Source organism: Nipponia nippon, unplaced genomic scaffold (genome assembly GCF_047370975.1).
Source record: "Nipponia nippon isolate SJK-2023a ecotype South Korea unplaced genomic scaffold, ASM4737097v1 scaffold_2, whole genome shotgun sequence".
Classification (NCBI taxonomy): Eukaryota; Metazoa; Chordata; class Aves; order Pelecaniformes; family Threskiornithidae; genus Nipponia; species Nipponia nippon.
In genome coordinates, this window is record NW_028262336.1 from 47218137 (window position 1) to 47242981 (window position 24845).

The following is a 24845-nucleotide window of genomic DNA, read 5'->3' on the forward strand; positions in this document are numbered from 1 at the left end:
TGATGTTCAGAGGGAACCTCCTGTGTTTCCATTTGTGCCCATTGCCTCTGGTCCTGTCACTGGGCACCTCTGAAAAGAGCCTGGCTCCGTCCTCTTTGCACCCTCCCCTCAGATATTTCTATACATGGATGAGATCCCCCTTGAGCCTTCTCTTCTCCAGGCTGAACAGTCCCAGCTCCCTCAGCCTTTCCTCATAGGAGAGGTGCTCCCATCCCTTCATCATCCTTGTGGCCCTTCGTTGGATTCTCTCCAGGATGTCTGTGCCTCTTGGACCGGGGAGCCCAGCGCTGCACCCAGCACTCCAGGTGTGGCCTCACCAGTGCCGAGGGGAGGCGAAGGATCACCTCCCTCAGCTCGCTGGCAACACTCCTACTCATGCAGCCAGGGCACCGTTAGCCTTCTTTGCGGCAAGGGGGCATGGCTGGCTCCTGTCAACTTGGTGTCCACCAGGACATGCCAGCTCCTTTTCTGCCAAGCTGCTTTGCAGCTGCCTGGCCCCCAGCACGTACTGGTGGCTGAGGTTGTTCCTCCCCAGGTGCAGGGCCTTGCACTTCTCCTTGTTGAGCTTCATGGGGTTCCCATCCACCCATTTGTCCCACCTTTCAAGGTTGCTCTGGATGGCAGCATGACCCTCTGATGTATCAGCCACTCCTGCTGGTCTGGTGTCATAAGCAAACTTGCTGAGCACACGCTCTGCCCCGTCATCCAGATCACTGATCAAGATGTTAAACAGGATCAGACCCAGTATCGACCCCTGGGGTACAGCACCAGTCACTGGCCTCCAACTAGGCTTTGTGCCGCTACTCATCATCCTCTGTGCCCAGCCATTCAGCCAGTTTCCAGTCCACTGTCTGCTCATCCAGCCTGTGCTTCGAAAGTTTGTCTGTGAGGATCTTCTGGGAGACAGCGTCAAAGGCCTTCCTCAAGTCCAGGCAGACAATATCCACTGCTCTCCCCTCGTCTACCAGGCCAGTCATTTCATCATGGAAGTTTATTAAGTTGGTCAAGCATGACTTCCTCTTGGTGAAGCCAAGCTGACTACTCCTCATGATCATTATCTTGTTCATGTGCCTGAAAATGGTTTCCAGCATTAGCTGTTCCATCACTTTCCCAGGGATGGAGGTGTGGCTGACTGGCTTGTAGTTCCCTGGGTCCTTCTCCTTGCCCTTTTTCAAGACAAGAGTGAAATCTGCTTTCCTCTGGTCTTCAGGCACTTCTCTCATTCACCATGATCAACCAAAAATTTTGGAGAGTGGCCTCGCAATGACATCAGCCCACTCCCTCAGCACTCATGGGTGCATCCCATGAGGCCCCTTAGACTTATGTGTGCCCAGTTGCTTAAATATTCCCTGACCTGATCCTTTTCCACCAAGAGTCTTGCTCCAGCCTTTCCCCCTGGTCTCTGGGGCCTGGGATTCCTGAAGGCCAGCCTTGCTAGTAAAGGCTGAGGCAAAGCAGTTGAAAAGTACCTCAGCCTTTTCCGTGTCCTATGTCACCAGGTCCCCCGTCTCATTCGGCAGCAAGCCCATATTTTCTCCAGTCTTCCTTTTGTCACCTATAGAGTGTAGTCTATTTTAATGCAGTATCATGTGACAAACCACGGTTTAAAAGTGGATAGCAGTGCTTTTGCTTTGATTGGTTAGCTAGTTACATAATAGAGTAAAATAAGCATTTAATTGCAGCATTAGATGTGTGAAACTGTTCTAAAAGTTATGAACATCTTCATCTTTCTGCTCTTTCTGCCGAGTTGAAGCTATATAGAGTTAGGCTGGCTGGGTTTAAGGGGGGGAGGGAAGGAAAAAAAGACCCCCTCGAGATCAATTTCAAAGGTCATATATTCCTCCTCTCTTTTTTTTTATTACATGTAAAACTATTGGAGTGAGTAAAAAGTGCTCGTTTGGAAGTGCCTAAGAGTGATGCAGGGAGGCAGAAGCTGATTTCACATCCATTTCTGTGGTGACATGGTTGTTGCTTTTTTCTCCAGCCTTGATTATAATCTTCTGCTCTGTAAAGCTTACTAGCCCATAATCCTGGGATCGTGTTCCCCAACTGTCAGTGCTCCTGTTGGTTCAAAGCTCACGCAGAGCCATTTTGAGACTTCTTCTTCTTAAAATCTGAACAGTCTGTTGTAAACTCACTGTGTTTTGAGTCAGCAACTATGAGACATTTTGTATCTTTTTAATTTTTTTTTTTACAGTGAGAACCCCAGATTGTTTTTTGTTTTTTTTTTTAAAATGCAAAATATGTATATTTTAAAACTTTCTCCTCTGACGGTTTGTCCTAAATAAATTCTCCCTACTGTGGCTGCGTAGATGATGGGAGTCCTATATGTACTTAAAATATGCCATTACAGTGGTCCAATAGGCTTTTAAATCCCTCACTTACATGAATCATCCATCCCTGTCCTAGCAGATCATTTTGATTAGCTGTAATTTGTCCCATTTGAATCAGAATTAGCTTCCACCAGCTCCAGAATCTCCCAGTCCTGCTGTACCAGCTGAGGAGTCCTGCACGAGCTGCTTCTCCTTGTAGCTTTATGGACCGCTGCTAGTTTTATTTCAGCTTTCATTATCTGCAGGGGAACTGTTTAGCACTGATAGCGAAGGCTGCACACCTCTACTTCTTTTTAAAATACATGAAGACAATTTCATCCACCGAGAAATTTGCTTTTCAGCCTCCGAAATCAAAGCCCTTCCAGGACAAAGAGTATGAGCAAACAGATGTCAGCACAAGAGGAAAGGGAGATCGCATCCCATGTTGCGCGAACAGACAAATGCGAACAGATGTACAGCTCGACGCTGGCAGAAACCCTCTCTGCCAATGGTTCCTTTCTAGTTATGACAGCTGGAAGGAAATGAATACACCACAAAACCACCATGATAATTGCCATTACTCTGCGCTGGCAGTCTCAGCACTGAGGTCAAGAACGGGAAAGACAAAGACTCATCTACCCTCCCAGGTGGAAGCTGAGGCAATTGGCAAGGCACTGGGAAAAAAAATGAATGGTAGAGCACCTTAGAAAGTCTGGTGTTCAAATCCAAGAGGCCGTAATTTTACTAGATTTCTCCCTTTCTCATATTTAGGTTTTTTTCAGTAGTTATGGAGGCACTCTGTTTCCCCAGGCAATTGTGCTAATGCTGTCCAGATCCCAAAGAGTGGGGTTTTCAAACAGGTCTGAACTCTTCTTCCCTCAACTTCCATCTCTCCAAACCAGTGCTGCCAAGCAGGTCTTCCTCTTCTTGGAGAGCCTCTATTTTGAGGGAAGGATCTTTGCATGTGCTGCTTACTCCTGTGTGTTTTGAAAAATAAGAAAAGGACTCTGCAGCTTGCTTGCTTGATCCCTGATGTATGTACTAACTGTTGCTACTGATGTTTCTCCTTGCCTGGGAATGTTGGTGGTACTCTGTTATGAACGCTCTCACCTGGGCGACGTCACTCAAGGTGTGGTCTACAAAGCGCTTTTCTGTCTGTCAGTCTGTCTCTCTCTGTTTTTTAAGTCCCTGTGCTCGCATGAACAAAATAGTGGGGAGGGAGAAATTAATAAACAAATGCTCAGTTTCAGTCTACCCTTGGTTTATGCTTGTGCTTTAGGGGTGAGGTACTAGATGGGTCATCATAACGTACTTGGGACGTATTGCTTATTAGGTTCAACGGGCAATTGAACCAATTGAGGGTTTTTGTTGGTTTGTGTTGGTTTTTTTTTTTTTTTTAACCGAATGCTGTCAGCAGTTTGTTTATTTTCAAGGGAGCAGCTCAGCCAAAGGGGGAGCATATTACTTTCATGCATCTTTGCGTTCACCGTAGTGTATTAATTGTAAACTGTCTTTGCCTGGGTGGTGGTTGGATACAGGAAATGAACAGGTTGGGGAAAGTTTAAATGTTTTGAAAGAAAACAGAAATGGAAGCCTGGGATGAGTGATAGGGTTTGCGTGCCATAAACATGGGAAGGAAAATATATGAAGAACGAAGTAATGGAAAATTGGAAAAGAGAAAACCAGGTGGATATACTAACTTAAACTGTTTCAGATTTGGATGCACGGACTGTTGGGTCATAACTAGTGTCTTTGTTTGCATTGAGCTGGGATTTTAAAGAGGAAAGCTAGAGAGAAACATTTCAAGCCGTGTCAGGGATGTGAAGTATTTTATCTTGACATGATATCATCTGAAAACATGGGCTGAGTCCTTTTAAGTCCCTACCCAATTCTTAGGGCATCCTCCCTCTGTCCCTAAATTGTTTCTTCCTAATTGAACGAGCTGCTGCTACCACCAACTCCCTCCTGATGTGATTTCTTTTAAAGCCAGACCAATTGAAGAGTCAAAACCTAGGAATACAGGATTGGGTTTAATTTCATGTCGCTTCATGTCTTTATATCATAGTTCTCTAGACTCTCTTATTGTAGTCCATGGAGGTCTAGCTGACGGAGTTGAGGGTGTGAGTGATCTGACCAGATACCAACGTCTGCTTTACAAAGAGATGAATAGCTCTCTTGGCTCTATTGTTTTATTGACTAGATTTCCAGTATCTATTACGGGAGCCTCGATACCCACCTCGCTGAACTTCAGCACGTGAGCTAATTCCCCACCTAAAGTGCTGTTTGTTGCAAGTAAGATGGAACAGTCCCCTTACTGGAGTCCTTCATTGAAAGACCTAGTTGGCGTTCACAAGGAGATGTTGAGGTGCACATTCTGCTAACCAAGAAATGCTGGCCAGATCCCGTGGCCTACCACACAAGGGGTCTCGCTCAGAAGTCCAGACGCCCACAATATCTCGCCCCAAAAGTTATCCATGGAGAATATTTCTGCTCTCTTAGATCCATGTTGTTGCACAGTTAGAGTGCTGTTGCGTAGCTCTTGTTTAAAGTGGCGAAAGGCAGGCAATATTCTGTTGGTCTTATTTTAACCCCACTCTGACCCCCCTGTACACGAATACGGGAAGTGCTAGGCGAGTGCGGCAGATGCATCATCAGGCTTTACGATCGAGTGTGGCGGCTCTGTGCCATCGTGGTTGAGCTGTGGAGTGTCTCTGAAGGGCAGGCACGCGCTCTCTGATGCTGGACTGTGCTCTATGGACCAAGCTTTCAAGGTACGTGCTTTGAAGCGTTTGTTTAAAGAATGAAAAAATCCACTCAATGCCTTTATAACTGTGAATGCAGGTAGGGTGGTTTTTTCCCTCAGTAAACAAGAAATGACTTGTGTATCAGAAGCCTCAAAAAGTAATAGCTTTCCCATGCTAACTGATGGGACTTTTAGGGTGTTTCTTGCAGTACGCAAGCTCCAGAAAGAAGGACCTCCTTGTTTTGTGTCGCAGTGACACATCCTTGGTCTGCGAGATGCCAGACTAGGACAAAACGTTGCCTATCTTTGGTTCTTAAGCAAAGCAAGATGGGAACTCTGTCGACGAGGATGTGGTGGGAAGGATGATATTGAAACAATGCAGAAAATGTGACCGTTTTGAGACAGCTGTGGGCTAAGGAACATCAGTAATCCCAGGAGCAAGGGGGGGCCGGGCACAGGCTGACATGGGGATGCAGTGTGTCTGTTAACTGGAAATGTGCACTTCTGAACAGTGAAAACTAATGTTGTACCTGGAAAACGGTGCTGCCTTCTAGATATTTGATTAGATTGTACCCTGCTGTTTGCTCTTTTACCCTGTTAGTTTGAAAGTATGCTAACAATTTCAGTACCAGGATATTACGCTATTATTCTAGGAGAGCTTGGGGTATATGGACACAAAGCAGTGCTAAATATTTTAGCGGTTAGTAATTTTTCTCCCCAAACATGAAGAAATGTTTCAGATGGTTCAACAACAGAATGGATTTTCCTAGCAGGGCTGCGATACCAGGGTTTTAACAGCTGTGGAAAATACCTTTTCCGCACTAAAATTAGGGGATTTGCTTGTGTGTGTAGGACTGCCCTACAGCACTCTGAATTGCAAACTTTAGCAATAAGAGTATGTTATACTCTTAATGTACTGTGTAAGAGAAATGCAACTGTAAGTAAGAGGAGGGGGAAGCATTGGGGAAAAAAGTGAAAGGTGAGTGAGAAAGGCAAATTGCACAAATTGACATCGTTAATGCTGCAGGGGCAGGCTGGCTGCGTTCGGGAAGGCAGGAACCGATCCCAGCCAGAGGAAAACAAGGTCTTTGAGCCCTTCAGCATGTTTTTATAAACTTGAGCACAAAAAGAAACTAAAACATCTGGCACCAGGATATTATGCAATGTTGTTTTATGCTATTTTCATTGTCTAAGATTCTTCATGAGGACTGTTAACGAGTCGCTTATTGTTGTCAGACCGCTGTCCTGAGGTGCCTCTGTGCAAGTGAAGGGGCACAGGCTTCTCCGAGTCGCTCCCTTTGGTGCTCGGTGGCCACATCTGTGCCAGCCAGCTTCCCCGGAAAGCTTTCGCATGCGAGAAGTGTGTGAAGCTGCTCCTTGAACCCCTGTGGGCCAAACCTCTGCAAGGATGTGCACGGTGGTGTAATCATCCCGCTGCTCTGGGGGCGCTGAACAGAAAATGGGTAGAAGTGGTTAAAAAAGAAAAGTTGGCACTGATCGGGAGACATATTTGCATATCAACTTTATAGCAGATAGGACGCGGGTGGTAGGAGAGCCTCGGTCACGCCCGTTACCTCAGGCCCGTGACATGTAGAAACGGATGCCTTCGCTGTTCTCCTTCCCCTCCCCGTCCCGCTGGGCCGGGTTTGCTGCTGCCCTTCCCTGTCGCCTGCCGTGCCAGGGAAGGAGCGGGAGGGCCACGCTGCCTCGCCTGCTCTGCACCTGTGTGATTTGGCCTATGGTCTCTCCCTGCCCTCGCTTCTCAGCTGCCTTCAGCCCAAGAAAGCGTGACCCCCCCCAGGGCTCAGCGCTCGCCTTTCTTCCCGCTCTCGCTGAGCCGAGTGGCCCTGGAGCTTTGTCTTTGAAGCTGACACCTTCCTTTTCTCTGTCTGTCACCTGCTCGTGGCCAAGGGCTGCAGCTTTGCTTCTCCCTTTGGTTCTCCGGCTGGCCGCTTGCTAGCTTTAATAAAGGAGCGATGCTAACAGGCCTGGAGGTGGCTCTTACCTCGGCTTCCACTGCCTGCTTTCATCTCCCTGTTCTCCACCTTTTCCTCGTGCTCATAATTGTCTGCTTATTACCTGACAGCTTGTCTGTTCTCTCAGCCTAAAAACTGCCCGGTCCAGGTAAATTCTCTGGCTGAGAAGTTGCTCATTCATCTTTTGGATTAATTTCTGTTGCTGACAGCTAACTCCGTGTGCCAAAGCCTTAGCTGCGCACCCCTGGTCCCGAGGCCATGCCGTGGGCAGCGCAGGAGAAGGGGACCGGCTGCCCCGCGGAGGAAAGCCCCAGGCTGGTGCCTCTGAGCTCTCCCACCCCATGTACCGTGGCCTTCATCTGGGATGCGCAGCCCTGCTCCCCTCCTCGGATTCGGAGTCTGGCTTCCTGCAAAGCCCGTGCCCGACAGGGGGAAGAGAGCGGAGGGGAAGGTAACCCACCCCTGCAACCCTCTCACTCACCCCCTAATAAAAGACCACACCTGAAGTCCAAGTCAAGGGAAGCTTGGAGCCAAGAAGGGCTGCCCTTGAGGGTCTGCACTGCTCCTTTCTCTCTCCCTCCCTTGCATATACCCATCATTGTAAAACATCTTCCTCCTACCATTACGGCTTAATGACTTTCCCTTCAACTTCGCAAGAGGTATTAATGTCTCCATTAACAGCCACCAGAAATGGAAGCTCCATATATCACGAGTGCAGCTCCGCGTCCTTCTCGTACAGAAGTTTCAGAAGCAGTTAAAATGTAGCCCTGTAGAAAATTAATGGCCCAATATACAAAATCTGTAATTGCTGCTAGAGACGAGGAGGAGGAGGACGTGGAAGTGCTCAGTCTTGGAGTAATTAAGTACCTTGTTCTGTGGCCACTTCTCCCCCGCGGCGATGGGATGTAGGACTCGTGCTTCACCCACGAGGGATGGTGGGAGGCAGAGGTCCCTACTTACTGTCGTTTGCCCAACAGAGTTAAGCATCAGGAGAGGTGCCGGTGCGTGGCCGCTCTTCCCACGGCACAGCCTTGAAGGCTGGGTTTGCATGAATGGGTAGCAGGGGCGGGAGCGGGAGCTGCCCTAAGCCTTCCCAGAAGGATGCAGTGTAAGCAAACGAAAAGGTGGAGCGGGTGAGCCCAGTCTGCTCTGCCCATCCATTTCTGGGGAGCTGGCTCCAGCCTGTGCCGCCTTAGGGTGATGGGGACATTGGCGGTGACCAGCAGTGCCAGGGAGCTTGGCCCTTCTCGAGGTGGCCCCGTAAATCCAGGGGGGCTGGTCCTGGGGGGCAGAGGGGACGCTAGGATAGTCGGAGCCTGCTCTGCTTTTCCTCAGCCCTGTTTCAGAGAGAGGAGGTTGCAGTTACTCTTGTAACAGTCTGGGGAAAGATGCGGCCCTGTGGCTGCTGGTCTGGTCTGCCGTTACAACCGGTACCAGTTGGCTTTAAACTGAGTTAGTTGCCCGTAGGCATCGGGTGTTTTGACAGTGGTTGTATGGGTTTATAATGGCATAAGCTGATTTAGCCTAATTTGTTGTCAGGCTTTCTGGGGCTTGTGGTTTAAATTCATTTAAACTAGAGCACTGTGCGCAGAGCGCACCAGGAGGTAGCCTGGGCACTGAAGTTAACCTGGGAGCGCTAACAGCTCCCAGTAAAGGCCTGCGAAGGAGAGGAGGGAAACCCTCGGCACCTGCAGCCAGTGTCACCGGCAGGCGCTGCTCTGCCTGTGGCGGCTGCCCCGCGGCCGGGACGCCCTCCCTCCGCCGGCTGAGGATGCTGCGGGGGTGACGCTCGCACAAGGATGGCGGGGATCAGGGCAGTTGGTGCAGCAGATCTAACCGCCGGCGTGAGAAGCACGTACTTTAAAAAAAAAAAAATTTAAAAAAATCCCAGAAACTTCTTTTGAACTTGCTTCTGTCAACTGCGAAATAAACTTGACAGCAGCTACTGCTGTGGACCTCTGTCTTTTTAAATAATCTTGTGCAGCCCTGGGGAAAAACGACGTTTTCAGAAGGTTTTTGACACTCTGGAACAGGCCCAGCTGAAACAGAGTGGGGCAGCGACAACTGGGACGGCCATCCCAAGGGATGTCGAAATCCTGAGCCTCTGCACTGCAATAACCAGAAGATGACACATTTCATCAGCACGGTTTCTTGGAAGGAGCAAAACAAAGTAGCGGAGTATTTTCAATTAAGAAAAAAATATTAAAAAAAAATACAGTCACATGACTAAACATTAATGAAACCATCAACACTTTACGCTCTTCTGAACATTGTCAGTTCTGCCAGCTTTGAGAAGAATAAAAGGCTTTAAAAATACTTAAAAAGCAGGAGTTTGACAGAATTTGATGCCACACTTATGAGAAAGTCCTCTATTTTCATCTTGAGCAAGAGGGCAGCGATCCTTCAGCCTGGGAAAAGAGAAACAGCATGCCCTTCCTAACCTCCTAAGGCAGGGGCATTTTCTGAACAGTGAATTGGTGTCTGCTGGCATCAAGAGTTTCAACAGATTCTGGCATGACACCAGTGCCTAAGGCTGTGTGATTAGACTTCTAACCCTGAAGCTGCTTCTTTGGGCAACTTCTCATTGCACCAACAACTGTAAAAACCTTCCCAACGCTGCCCAAGAGGAGTCTTGGAAGTAGCTTGGCCGCAGCTAGGTAAAGGAAGGCAGAGTTAGCATCCAACGGCATCCAGCTGATGGGTTTACAACCGCTTTTTTTATTTAGGCAGTACTGGGGCGGTGCTGGGAACATGTCATTTGAAATAACAGCAAAAAAGTTTTTCTATGTAACAGGTATAGCGACAAAAAGGCAGTGCCCACCGAAAATTGTTCTCCTGCTCTCATGTTCGTCCTTCTGTCGGGATGGGATTTTACAAGCGAGCCACGTGAACTTAAAAGCCGACGTAGAATAATGCAGCTCCAGCTCATTTCCATACACAACTGCAAAACCGTAACCTACCAGAACTTTTATTTTAATTGTACATTCACATTTCTCCATTGATGTGGGCGGCTTGTACACTGCCGAGTGGTAAAGTTACACAGTTCTGCTCTTTCATGTGCATTGATTTCAGCCATCAAAAAAACTTAGAAAACTAACAATAAACAACTTTTCCATATATCTGTAGTCAGGTGGGGAAAAATTACGTGACTTTTCCTTCCCCGCCTCCCCCAGCAACCGACTTTCCCTGACTTTTAGGCTTTTAAGTGACTGCTAATATTACTTAATATTTTAAGACCGTTTCCTATGGGTTTCTCGCAACGAAGCTGGCGTTAGGTGTGCACTGGGCCGTACCGCTCGCTCTCGCTCCTCCGGAAGCTCGTTTGGGCGCATCGTTAGCGGCTGTTGCGCCGTGCTCTCCGACGTTGCTGTGGGACAATATCATTCTTCTTAGCCTGTTATTTTTTCTTAACATTTTAGGCTCATCACAAGTCAGTTGCGCTGCTTTACAGTTTGCAGACTTTTTGCCAAACCTTCTCCGTACACTGAAAGCAATTCGGAAATGACAAAAAAATGCTGCAACCAATTAGCACGTACAAACATTTATTTTGAAATTTCCATTCCGACCATTATGAAGAATTACATCATCAAAGCACTTTATGGCAGTGAAAATAGCTCTTACCCCTCTGACTCATCCATTACTCCATTAAAGCTGCAAAATGTGCAATCTGCTTGAAAAATAGGTTGCTTTTTATTCAGTTTCCCATGAAAAGTCAAAATTCGATAACAAAAAAAAGAAAGAAAAAAAAACCAACCCAGCTTATAGGAACTCTACATCCGATCCTCTCCCCCTTCCCCCAAAAATAACTTACAAAGATAGTTTAAAGTTTTAAATGAGTTTAAAACCAAGTGCATCTTTCTTATTATTTTTTTTTCTTCTTCTTCTCATAATAATCTTAAAATTCTAAAAACCCATAATTTACTTTCTTGGAAAAAAGGCAGCAAGCCGTTGCTTCTTGATTGGAAGAATATGTATCTCCGGTGAGTTCATTTTCTTTAGCTTTACGCTCCTGTTTTTGACAGGTTTCCTGAGGGCCTCGGTGCTGTCACGGGGCTCGGGCGGGCTCTTCACGTCGTAGCACTGCAGCACCGAGTCCTGGGGCAGGTCCCTTTTGAAGGAAAAGTTTTTGGTGGAGACCCCCGACAGGCCCTTGATCTTGCCGCAGAAGATGGTGGGCACGGCGTCCTTGACGGAGACGATGACTTTGGCTGTCTGCGAGGTGCTGACGATCTCGATGTTGTTGCCGGCCTTGGGCTCGCAGCCCGCCCTGCCCGCCTGCTCCACCAACCACTTCTGCGGCTGCCGCAGCAGCTCGGCTGGCCCGCCGGCTGCCGCCCTGCCCTCTGCCTTGCCCGACACCTCCTGGGGCTTGCAGGGGGCGAAGGGGGTGGCCGGGCCAGGGAGCTTGTCTGGCGCAGGGTGAACGCCAGCCTCGGCGGGGGCAGCGGGACCGGTGCTGGCCGCCTCCCCGTGGGGTCCCCCCGGCTTGCGGCAGGAGGCAAGGGACAGGTCCAGGGCCCCGTCCTCGGGTGGTGGCGGCGGGGCGGCCTCACTGGCCCGGGGCACGGGCGGCCCTTTCATGGAGAGGTCCAGCGCCTCGTTCTCGCCGCCCATCTTGATTACGGTGTGGCGGCTCAGCTGGGGAAACTCCCGTGGGTGGAGGAGGTCGAAGGGCTTCGTCTCCTCCTTCTCCAGAGGGGTCTGGGTCCCCTTGCAGGAGTGGGGGGTGAAGAGCGGTGGCTTGGGCGGGTCGGGGGCCGCCTTGGCCTCGGCGCCGTGGGGCACGGGGATGGGGACAGGGATGGGGATGGGGACAGGGACGGGCAGGGGCACGATGACGGGGTAGGGCACCAGCAGTGTGGCGGGGGGCACCAGCGGGGAGAGGGGCGAGCTGAAGGCCTGGGGTGGGAGGGTGGTGTAGTCGGGCGGGGGCTGGCAGGGGGTAGAGCCCAGGGCTCCCTGCGAGGGAAACAGGTCCTGAAGGACAGCGGCGAACCCCGGTGTCTGAAAGACGGGGGGCAGGACGGGCTCCTGGGCTTGGCCGGAGGGCTTGGGGTCCAGGAGCTGGGGCTGCCCGACGGGGGCGGCGGCACCGGGGAAAAGGCCGGCGTGCAGGGGGCTGGCAGGGCAGGCGGCCCCTGGGGGCAGCACCAGGGGCGAGTTCAGGTGCTGGAAGACGTGCTGCTCCAGGAGGACGGGCAGCGGGACGGGGCCCTGGCTGGTCATGACGTAGGGGGTGGCAGCGTTGGTAGCTGGCATCTGTGGGGCGGCGCTGCCGGCAACCTGCAGGTGGATGGGCAGGACGACGGGGCTGTCCCCTAGGCAGATGGGCTGCAGCACAGTGGCCGCCACCTTCAGGGCCACCCCGCTCTGCGACTCGGCCGGCGGTGTCAGGATGGAGGGCGCGGGGACGGTCACCAGCGGGGACAGGGCCTTCTTCATCAGGTCGGCCGAGTTGATGTTCCAGGCCTCCGCCGTGATCAGCTGGGCCACCCCGTTCTCCAGCTTGTTGTTGGCCATTGCCGAGGGCGAGCTGGTGACGTCCATGGGCAGGTTTGGGGCGTCCTTGTACAGCTCCTCCATGTCACAGGGCTTCTCGGGCTCTGCCGGCGCCGCCTCTACATCGCCGTCAGCGAGACCCACGGCGGCTCTGGGCTGCCAGGAGCATCGGCATGGACATAATTTGGCCTGCAAACCAGAAACATATTTTAGGCACCACATAAATCTCCTCCTTAAAATAATATTTGCAATTGCCTTTAAAGACCCCATGGTCAAAGAAAAGCCGTTAAACGTTTCCACGCTTCAGGCTAATGGCTCCATAATACAGGGTAGAGTGTGTATATATATATATACACGGAGATGCTAGATATACATACATCCATGAGTGTTGTACGAAGAGTTTTGAGGAACTTATATCTAGCCGTAAACACAGATAATTTAAAAGGCCTCGAGGGCTGCCTGCAGCCAACCCCCCCCAGTACGCAGCCTGAGAGAAGGACTCGGGCCGTCCGTTTCACATTTTTAAACAAATGACAGTGCACGGCAGAGCCGTGCGACAGCGCACTGTTTTAACTCAACAAAAGCCCCACAACCAAACATTTCTAAAAATAACGTGGCTAAGAAATGTTCTGCCATGGGCAAAGGGTCCTTGCTTCCCCTAAAATACTCGTCCCTTTTTTTGTCCCAGTGGGATTTACTAAAGGCAAGCAGGCGAGTGCTGCACGCTGCGTACAGCACCTCCGAAACTGCCATGTGCAGGGTGAGAAAGGAGCAAATCCAAACCAAACCCCGACATTTGCCCTGCCACAGAGAGAGTCATGTGAACATACAGACGGTCATGTGAACCAGGCACCTGAGTCATAAAAGACATGAAGAATAAAAAAATAAAATCAAAGCAACTTCAAGTTTATTTTGACAACACAACCCTTTATATTAACCTAGCAAATGGCAGTTAAAAAAGGGCAGAGATGGTTTCCATTTATGATTGCAGTGAAATTTGCAGCCTATTTCCTAAGAAGATTAACATCCTCTTCCTCTGAAAAAAAAAAAAAGCAGCAAACTAATGGCGCTGCGTGTCCATTTACTCAGGAGGATAAATAATTCCTGCCCCGCGAGCTGCCGCCGGCAGACTTTGGCTGGGGGCTGGCCGCTCCGGCTGGCACCGCCCGTGCCTCTCCCGAAGTGCGCGGTGCATCCTGCCCTAGTAATAATCACCATGGAAACTTGTCCACTTTCAACTCCGTTACCATGGGAAAGCACCGGCGCACCCCAAATTTACATTTTTCACCTGCACGCAGCTGAATCCCGCTCCCTACGAAGGAGATGGGTGCCATCGCCGCCGCCCGGCTGGCCGGGCCGGTGGGAGCGAGGCGCTTCCCCGCGTCCCGCAGGCACGCTGGCGTTGGGGTGATGGGAAGGGCAGCGCCACTCCGAAATTGGATGGGTGAGGATCCCAGCCTGGGGATGTGTCTGTGTCTGAGAGCGCACGAAGAGCTCCGCCGGCCCTGGCACTTACAGAAATGATTTGCTCGCATAGATGTTTGTAGGACTGACGAACCTGCAAACTAAGAGGGGACAGGGAAAAGGGGAAAAAAAAGCAGACCTCATGAACAAAGGCTAAAAAATGGCCAAGGCAGGGAAGCGGGAAATCTCCCGAGTCTCTCCTGAGACCTGTAAATCCTTGGATTTGGCAGCGAGATGCCATGGCGAGCGCAAGACTACAGAAATGTCGGGAGTTAATAGTGGAGGCTGGCTGGGTAAAATGCTAATAATTTATCAGGCGCGTTTGAGTTCTTAAAAAGGGTTTTTAAAAGTAAACAGATGAGTCATTTCTTTTCCCCTCCTGCTGCTGGCTTATGGAGAATAATTCCGGATTTTTCTCATCTCGTGAAATGTTCTGCAGAAAACATTCACAAATACAGGGTTGAGGTTTTTTTTGTTTCCTTTTCCAGCCTCGGCTGAGACAGATTACAGGCAGGCAGCGATGCCCAGGCAGTGAAAAACAGGAGCAAAAATCAAATCCCTTATTCAGAAAGTGACAAGTATCAGTACAAAAAAATTGGGCCAGTCTTGTTTTCAAAAAAGGAAAAAAAAAAAAAAGAAGAGCAATTGTTTCTAAAAATAAAGACGATGAGGAGACCGCTCAGCAGATTCAAGCCAAAAAAAAATAGACGTCGTCGTTTCTGTTAAGGAATTAAAAACCTATTTTCTACTGCTCTTACATAATCTCTCCCTCCCTCTTTTTAAAATGCCCGGTTTAAAGCCCTGCGGTCTCTGCAGCGCACACCAGCATCTTTGCTCCTCCAGCTGCCGCAGCACAGCCGAGTGCTTTGCACATGACACCGGCTCTTCCCCATGTTTCTGTTTGCCTGAGATGCGTGAGATTGCCGTGTTTTCATAGGGAATTAATGACCTGGCGGGGACAGGAACTGACCCCCTGTTCCCCTGGCAAGCCCGTTTAACGTCGAGAAATAGAAAAATTAAGATGAAAATTACGCTGCGTAAGAGACTTGAGGGATTAGCATGCTGTACGGACCCGGGGAGAAAGAGACAGATCACCGCCGAAGATGAAAGTACAAAACATAATAAAATCCCCCCATTGCTGCTTTAAGAAGCGACAGGGCTGGAGGCAGAGGAAATATCTAGATGAGGGGAAGACGAGATCATCTATCACCATCAGACACCTTGAAGAAATGCCTGTGGGGTTGGTTTGTTTTGTTTTTTTTTTAAAGCATAGTCAAATATTGTTTTCCACGCTCAATCCTCTATGTTTCTGGGATCTATAAATCTATACTGTTGAGTTCGCAGTCCTACACTGCCTCTGGGAGGGCCCCACCATGCGAGGGGAAGGAGAAGGAGAGAAACGTGATGTGCAGCCCTTGACCCGTGTTTATGGGCTTGGGGTGGGCTTTTTCCCCTCTCACCTTTCCTACATGGAAGCGTACCTTTCCCTACGTCCAGTGCACCTGCTTCTTGAGCATGTGATAGCTACAGAAAAAAAACCCCAAACATATATATATATATATATACACACACACACTTAAAAATATTTCATGATCCTGCCCGCAGCCTGCAGCTTGGCAGTAGCTGGTGGCCAGGTACAGCGGAGTCCCAGCGCAACTGCCCCCCCCGCCCTGTAACGCAATTTTTGGTTTCACCCGGGAGGCAATCCCAGGCCTGCTAAACATGTACTACACTACACACCTATTACCAAGGTCAGCAAGCAGACGGAGTGAAGAGGATCCAAGTCCCCAGGCCTCAAAAGAGGAAATGTTTGAAGATCTGGGATCAAGAGACAGCTTGAAGTTGTCCAAAGCGGTGTTTTGTAGTTCCTGGACTCCTTTTTTATACTACAAACACCAAGTACAGGGTATAAAACTGTAACTCAACATGGAGATGACTTAAACTAAAGTAAATTTTCAGTGATGTTGGTATTAACAGTGATAGCTATACTATATTTCTCCTTTAATAAAAATCAACCTGAGGTATGTGCTGAGTTTGTTTTTTCGTTTGTTTGGTTTTTTTTTTTTAAGATTGCTGCTTCACTGCACATAAAGTATTCAGAGTTACCCCGGTTTTAGAACAAGTTTCACGTACCTAATATACACAATGAAGGTGATATAATTCAGTGAAATTGCCTTAAGTTTCCTCTGCCACACCTGTGTGCAGGAAAATCAATTCATTCCATTTCCCTACTTATCTATTTAATATTTAATTTGCTGTTTGTTTTAATTGAAAAGGAGCTTGCAACACTGAAAAGAGCCCTATTGTAAATAAGCCGGGCTTTCCCACTGGGGTGCTGATAAGAGTTAAGTTCACGGCACCACGCAATGATGTGTGTAACTGTACGGGAAACGGTGTGTTAGCTCTCCAGAAATGCCACGAAAGGCAGGGTGATAACTCCAGCTTATTGTTTTAATCTCCTGCTGATGGCCGTGCAAGAGACTTTTCTCAGGGCTGTTGCATGCCTTCCTGGGGGACCTCCGCACTGCGCTGCACGCAGCTATCCCCGCGCTCCGCTTGCTTGTCCGTACTGTGGCTTGTACCTCGCTATTGACACAGAATGCAAATTATACTGTGCACACGACGGAAAGGGCCTCAGGTACTCCCTTTGTGGGATGCCCTGCTCAGTATCTCCTGGAAAAATTGGATTTCTTTTCGGTATAAACACAGTATCAAAACCAAAACAAAATTAGAAATCTTGACTTAATGGAACAGCTTGGGGACAAAATTATGGATGGATTTGGACTTCAGTGTTTTGCCAAAACTCACTGCTTGCTGTCGCCGATCCTCCTGCCAAAAGCAACGTTTGATTTTTGCTCTGCAGAAGCCCATTAACAAGGGCTGTGGCGAGCGCATCCCCGACGAGGACACCCCACCACCCTTCGGGAGGGCGGCAGACCTGCCGAGCACCCCCGGTGGCATGCAGCCCACCAGAGCGCCGCGCCAGGTCCGGCACAGCCCGCTCCCCGTTGGGCTGATCCTGCCACCGCATGGCTGCACGCCCCATCGCCCTCGACGCACCACGAAACCACGCACCCACCCTGCGCCCTACTGAGACGTGGATTTTGGCAAGGAGCTCTGTGTTGAGTCCTGCTTGTCCTCAGCAGTCTCGGTGGCCGAAGCCCGACCCATCTTTCTGCATCCTTCTGCAGTAAATACACAAATGGGCAACGAGGCCCCATATTGACACAGACCAACAAACAATAAATGGTCTTCCGTCCTGCAGTTTTTGCTTTGTGTAGTTCGAGCCACACACAAATAAAGGCTTTACTGTATTGTTATTGGTGTCTTGTTGCTAGAATAGAAAAAATGTATTTGAATAAAGTGAGCTTTCATATACCAAATACATGGAGCTATTAATGCACAAATAACGTCCAGGTTGGCTCTCCCATACATGCAAACCACAGATGATTTCAGCAGTGTTTCCCTCTCACATTTCTCACTGATTCACATATTCAGGCACCTGGGATTGACAATCCTGGCCATCCCGCATACCCTTTTAGTAGTGTAATCCTCAGGCACCAAAGGGCAGACCAGTAACCAGCTCACAGCTAATGGTGAACCAACCTTTCCCTCTGTGTTTCACCATTTGTGGTGCTGCATTTGATACCCCCACGCACACCTCGGCCGGGTGCAAAGGCACCAGGAGGGCGGTGGGACCTGTCCCCTCCCTGCTCGCAGGAGGGCTGACAGTGACCCCCTCCGAGGTATGGGGCAGGCGGAGCGGAGGAGACCCTCAGGCTGTTTGTTAAGGCAACCGGCCCCTCACCCTCCTGCCGGCTCACACTCAGACCCCAAACGCAATCTCAGCACCTCTGGAAAGGGGGCTCAATGCCTCCTTGGTCATCACCAAAGGGATACCACTGGGGATGCACTTCTCTGTCCCCTCCAAGGGTCACAACTGGGATGGAAACATCCCAGTTTAGCCCTGCCCTCTCCCCCTTGGCTCAAATACCCAGCAACTCCCTGTTAAGATTTAGGAGGCAGCATTCAAAAGCGACCGAGGGCAAGGTGAGAAAGACACTGGAAAGACGGGCAGGATTCACTCTGGTATCAGCCAGAGAGAGGAGGGAGGGCTACAGCGGGGTATCCCTACCAGTATGAAAGCTACAACCGCAGCCTTTGCTCCTCGTCCCTCTGCGCAACGCCCCCAGCTCACGGCGCACCTACATGCTGCCCCGCGTTACTTCTCACTCTCTAGGAGCTATGTCGTGGAGGATGAGCTGGACGCTGCCAAGGAGCAGTTAAAGCAAGAGCATCTCATCAGACCACTTCAGAAGATGCCGGAGGAATAACAAGGCTCCGACGCAGCTCATGCAACAGGTACTCTTTTATTTTCCACCGCTGCATTATGGATCCTTCCTGGGGGGAGAACCTATTTGTGTCAAGGCTCCCATCCAGGCTGTTAAGCCCTGGGGAAACGAGAGGCAAAGGAAATCATTACGGCAGTGCAAAATGGCACATTATAGATGGGACATATTGACAATATGTATACACTGCTTCGGCACACAGCACAATCGTCCTCAAATGCAGCAGCTTGCCTGGCTGATCGTACTTCGGTCTCTTAAACCATTCAGCTGAGAAATACCACGGCGGTCTGCCTATTGCACAGGCTGATCGCCTGCAAAGAGCCACGTTAGAGTCATATATTTGCTAACTATATTGCTGTTGTCAACAGCCTGTAGTTAGCAATCCATTCCAGGGAGGAGAGAACTCACTTTCTTCTCATTTAAAAACAAATCAGACCAACTGAAAAAAAAAAATCCTGTCAAAGACCTGAAACCAGTGTCTTTACTCCCAAGGGCAATATATACAAGACGGACGATAAATGCTGTGGAAGGAATAGAGCATTTGCCTGACAAATTTCAACCTGTAGTGAATTTTTATATCCAATTTGAAAGCCTCGCAAAAACCCCTACATTTGCAGCGGAAACTGTGACATACCCCAAGCGTAAGGGAGCCAGCACACGCCGCCGTACTGCCCGATGCCTCTTCCCTTCCTCTGCTCCATTCGCAAACTATTCAGATAACTGGATATAACACTTAACTGAAGGTCTCCTACTTTCAAAAGGACCACCGCTTGTGCAGTACATAGTATTACGTATAAGCAGGCATTATAAAAACAGGGCTACTTTGAAATGACTGGAGATTGATCTTGCTATTCCCAAATGCTCAAGTTCCTCATATCCACAGCACGTTCCAGTTCCTGGGGGTCTCTAAACTGTTACGCTTGGAAGAACCTTGCAGCAAGGTTCCAAATATAAAACCTTTAAAAAGGTGGTTTATTTTTTTCCCTTAGCATAGTACAGAAATGCCTGAACAGCGGCAGCTTGCTTAGCCTGCAGTAAGCTGAACATGCACTCCGAGGCGGAGACAGTGCACGGAAGTCTGATGTATTAAACCTGACATGTGAAGGACAAATATAAATTTGCCAGCCATAATTACTGCTGAGTCATGTGCCACCCGGTTTGGTGACGTCCCTTCGACCCAGCAGGCTCTTCCGATTCACTGCAGCTTTCGTGCTCCAAATTTCTGTTCAAACGGGGAAAATGAGTTACCACTTTTGTGACTGCAGAAGTATCTGTTTAAATCAGCTTTCCCCTGATGCTGCTGGTAGCATGCAGATGTCTCCTCCCAGAGCGTGACACAGTCCCTCAGGATGGGGACATCAGTGGCTGCAGCAGCATGGTGGGATGGGTGCGTCGGGGACCCAGCAATCACACCCCTGCCCCAAGCACCTGCAGCGGGGAGGTGCTGCCTGCATGGCCCTGGGGGAACATCTTCTCACCATCAGCTCCCCAAAAGACAAACTGTAGGGCTGCTCGCTCCTGGGAAAGTCCTGCCGCGCTCTCCTCCCTGCCTCTCAGCCCCATTGTGCACCTCTGCTTCTCAGAATCACAGAAGGGTTAAGGTTGGAAGGCACCTCCGGAGGTCATCTGGTCCAACCCCCTTGCTCAAGCAGGGCCACCTAGAGATAGCTGCCCAGGACCATGGCCAGGCAGCTTTTGAATACCTCCAAGGATGGAGATTCCACAGCCCCCCTGGACAGCCTGTGCCAGGGCTCGGTCACCCTCACACTGACAAAGTGTTTCCTGATGTTCAGAGGGAACCTCCTGTGTTTCCATTTGTGCCCATTGCCTCTGGTCCTGTCACTGGGCACCTCTGAAAAGAGCCTGGCTCCGTCCTCTTTGCACCCTCCCCTCAGATATTTCTATACATGGATGAGATCCCCCTTGAGCCTTCTCTTCTCCAGGCTGAACAGTCCCAGCTCCCTCAGCCTTTCCTCATAGGAGAGGTGCTCCCATCCCTTCATCATCCTTGTGGCCCTTCGTTGGATTCTCTCCAGGATGTCTGTGCCTCTTGGACCGGGGAGCCCAGCGCTGCACCCAGCACTCCAGGTGTGGCCTCACCAGTGCCGAGGGGAGGCGAAGGATCACCTCCCTCAGCTCGCTGGCAACACTCCTACTCATGCAGCCAGGGCACCGTTAGCCTTCTTTGCGGCAAGGGGGCATGGCTGGCTCCTGTCAACTTGGTGTCCACCAGGACATGCCAGCTCCTTTTCTGCCAAGCTGCTTTGCAGCTGCCTGGCCCCCAGCACGTACTGGTGGCTGAGGTTGTTCCTCCCCAGGTGCAGGGCCTTGCACTTCTCCTTGTTGAGCTTCATGGGGTTCCCATCCACCCATTTGTCCCACCTTTCAAGGTTGCTCTGGATGGCAGCATGACCCTCTGATGTATCAGCCACTCCTGCTGGTCTGGTGTCATAAGCAAACTTGCTGAGCACACGCTCTGCCCCATCATCCAGATCACTGATCAAGATGTTAAACAGGATCAGACCCAGTATCGACCCCTGGGGTACAGCACCAGTCACTGGCCTCCAACTAGGCTTTGTGCCGCTGCTCATCATCCTCTGTGCCCGGCCATTCAGCCAGTTTCCAGTCCACCTTCACTGTCTGCTCATCCAGCCTGTGCTTCGAAAGTTTGTCTGTGAGAATCTTCTGGGAGACAGCGTCAAAGGCCTTCCTCAAGTCAAGGCAGACAATATCCACTGCTCTCCCCTCGTCTACCAGGCTTGCTTCTCATACAGTAGGTCAGCTTCCCATGGGGAAGGCAAACCAGCAGCGGGTGAGAGTCTAAGAAAGTCTAAATTAAAATGGTATCAGGGAAAAACTGGACTTACTCTAGGGATCTCTCTTGCATCAGAGCTCCTGAGATTTACTATACCTTGACCTCCACGGTTTTCAAACATGCGGTGCACCCACGTGTTTACTTTTGGAGTGAGATCATAGGAAGAATGCAGACTCACGCCAGCATCAAAAGACTTCTTACGCTCGAAAAGTAAAGCGCATGATTTTCCTATGGGAAAAAATTATTTTAAACAATTTTTCCTGTCATTAAATATCCCATTTAACTGATTATTTAGTATCATTTTCAATCAAAACATTATATTCGCCAGCAAAGCAAAGAAAAATGAGCTGTTTTGAGAGCACAGAGCTAAACAAAACAAACAAGAGAGCTGTTACTTTACAGTAAATTTTAAAAACCATGCATTTTGTTTTCCCAGCAATCGATACACCAATGATAACAAGAGGAAAAGGATACCAATTAAACATAATTGCCAGCCCTGCTTCCCCCAAAACCCCAAACAAAGAGCACTCAGTGTCAGCCTGATAAAATATTTGCTCCTTTCCCAGTCAAGTGCTTTATTAAACAGTTCTTAAAGCATCTCAGTTCTTACAAAGGATTTCCAAGTTTGATGTCAGTGAAACGACTTCAAAGCCTCATTAGTTCCCCGGCGGAGGTTTGTTCTCCACTCAGAGACACTCAGCTCGCTATTTTGTCCTGACCCTCTCCACTGATCCCAGGCTCAGATATTTTTGCTACATTCATTTGATCTTTTCCAATATCCAGATGAGAATTGGTATCAGTGTGGCAAAGGCCGACGTCCATTGCCTGTCTCTTCTTGCTTATGTGAATGTGTCTTGCTCCTGGCTATGAAGGATGGGGTCCCCTCACAGACCAGGTACCAAGTCTCAGCCGACAGGTTAGTGAGGTAAAGTTAAAATCAGTTTTTAAACTGCTACGGCACTTTTGCAGTCAAAACATCCGACTGCCCCATTACACCAGCATGGTTTTGACCACTTTGGCTGTCTCCCAACTAGCCACACAAGTGAAGCACGCTAGAGTACCCCTTAAGGGGTAAACAAACCAGCTTCACCAGCTCAAAACCCATAAACAAAGTGAGGTGCCACCACCACCACATGCACCCCGAGAGCCCCAGCCCCTCAGATGTGCTGCAAACCCTTTTCCATTCCCTCCTTACAGCACGCCAGCTCCAGTTAAAAACCAGTTTTTCTTGGTGCAGACAAGGCCAGCATAGGGCTAACCTCAGCACCCTCGAGGGGACTGCCCTTAAACTTGCCTTGCTTTTAGACCTTCTTGAGACAGAGAGGAAGAAGAAGCCATGGGGGTTAGAATAGCAAATCCTGACACTTCTATAACTCATCTTAAATCAACTGAAAGCCAAACTTTCACATAATCTCTCATAGTCCTAATATAGTCTGGCTTAAATAAATAAATAATAAGAAGAAAAGCAAAACCAAGTAGAAAACTGAACTTTCCAGCTCTCAGACCCTTTTTGAGCATTGAGGTACGAATGCTCCTAAGACCACAGGTAAGGACATGCAGGTGATTAACTACACGCATGTGTGCCACCCAGCTTGCCACGTGCCACCCAGCTTGCCACGGTGGGCTGAAAGGGCAAACCCCTTCTTCTGCCTGTACCTTTGATCTCTCAGTGGCACAAATATTGTCCCTAATGACAGGATGTAGTGATGGGCCAAAGAGCTACCAAAACCAGACTCATCAGCTTCTCTTCTCTTGTGGGACAGGGTCTCATCTGGCAGCGTGGGCAGATGCGACGGCGCAGGAGTATCAGGGTGCTGCTTGGGGAGCAAAAGGGTAGAGGAGTCCTCCCTTCCCTGGTGCAAAATGCAGTTATTCAATACTTCATCCTTCCCCACTGGCATGAGTAACCAAATGCTCCTTCAGCTTGCCACTTCAAGATCAAGTTTTATGTTCATAGCTTCAGATTTATTAGGCTGACTCTCCCTCTCCTCCACCCTACCACTTTGATAAACCAAGCCCAACATTTCATCAGCTACATGACGGTGCTAATCCTCAGCAGATTTCAAACTTGCCCTACTCTTGCACCACCCTATCTAAAAACGTGTGGATGGAAAAACTTTCAAGCAAAAATAGCCCCTTATTTTCATCCTTGCAAAATTTGTAAGCAGCTGTAAGGATTTTGTTTCAAAGAGACAGAAAAATGCAGGACTCCTGTGATGTGAGGAAAACTGCAGCATTTTTTCATTGAATTTTGCATCCTTTTACACCCTTGCTTTCACCCCAGGGCTGGTACCGCTTCCTGGGCTGACTTTGAGAGGCAGAGAAATGACCTCTTCTCTCCGTTGTGCCGTGATGCACAAGATGTCAGCCTTCTGACTGAATTCAAGATGCAGCATTACAGCGCTGATAGATATAGTAAGAAGACTTCACAAGTTTTCAATGTGTTTTCACCCTCAAAGACCAATTTAGCCCTCCTAGAAGCCCCCGTGCTGAACTGTGAAATATAGATGCCTCTGACCACAAATAATATGTAAATAACAGAAAATAGTGAAGATCTGTCTTGTTGCATCTCAGTGCCACTGAGGTTACCGCTGTTCAGTTCAACGGTCCAGGTTACTTGTAACGCCTACAAATGCCCCACATGCACATACATACATGCATGCATTTACAATCTGCAAGTGCTTCCTCTCTAATGCCTTTTGCCTCGTCCATTTGACCGCGAGGTTTTCTGGGCAGTGACCGTTTTGGCACCTGAGTAGCACAACGCACAGACCTCAGCTTGGATTCCAGTTACTGCTGCAATCCAGATTATCCATCACTCGTGAGGACGAGTGGACACCCACACTCACCGAGGTGGCATGGACTGCCTCCCCTCTCAGTCTAGCTGCTGGCCACTACCTGCGGTTGCGTTCCTCCAGCGTGCCTTTTCCTCCCATTTCATCAAGGTCTACCATGTTTCCTTGCTGCCAGAGCACTTATAGTCGTGTCTAAGTGTGAATGTTAATGGCCAAATTTTACTAATTTGACACTATATGAACAGAGACCTTCCAGCCAGTTCAAAGGAGTCTTCTCCAGCTGGGTACCCCAGCTCCGACGGACACACTGCTCGTACTGCACAGAGGTGACACTATTTCAAACTGCGCCCAGAGTACACAAAAAAGTAACAATGCTTTTTGTCATCAGAGATCCAGACTCCAGCCACTCAGAAAAAAAAGGGCTATATTTCAGGAAATGCAGGCAGGGCAACCTGCGCTGTAAAAATAGTGCTGCTGTTGCAGGTAAAAGTAAATATTATTTTCCTGATACTGTGAACCAGTCAACATGAACAAATTTCGCAGACATGTACTGCAAGACGAAACAAGGTCAGTCCTGCTCATACTCTTCCATCAAACCTTTGGAGACCACATACATCATGACGAATACCAAATTTTGTTATTATCACTCCCCCTATCTTAATGATGGCCGCGTGGTACCAGAAGAGGAGTGCGCTGCCATAGGATATAGAGCCCCTGACATATTTACTGCAGCATTTTTCATCAGCAATTTCCACTGCGATGTGTGCTATTACATGTTCAGAAAAACTTAGAGGAACTGCAGGATGCAGAACGACAATTACATCTTTCCCAGATGAGACTACTACGTTAATGGATCGGCGTCATCCATCACCATAGATCCTAAGTCCTCTGG

General features: G+C 49.2%; 1 protein-coding gene across 2 annotated transcripts in view; it reads right to left on the bottom strand.

Moving 5' to 3' along the window:
• Window positions 1-10556: 10556 nt before the first annotated feature.
• RAI2 (retinoic acid induced 2) overlaps window positions 10557-24845 on the bottom strand; it is a 44943-nt gene continuing 30654 nt past the window's right edge. For both annotated transcript variants that reach the window (XM_087757375.1, XM_087757376.1), the window contains exon 2: window positions 10557-12719. In XM_087757375.1, the coding sequence (XP_087613501.1) occupies window positions 10950-12614 (1665 nt within the window). In that variant the 5' untranslated portion in view covers window positions 12615-12719 and the 3' untranslated portion in view covers window positions 10557-10949. The remainder of the gene's footprint in view (window positions 12720-24845) is intronic.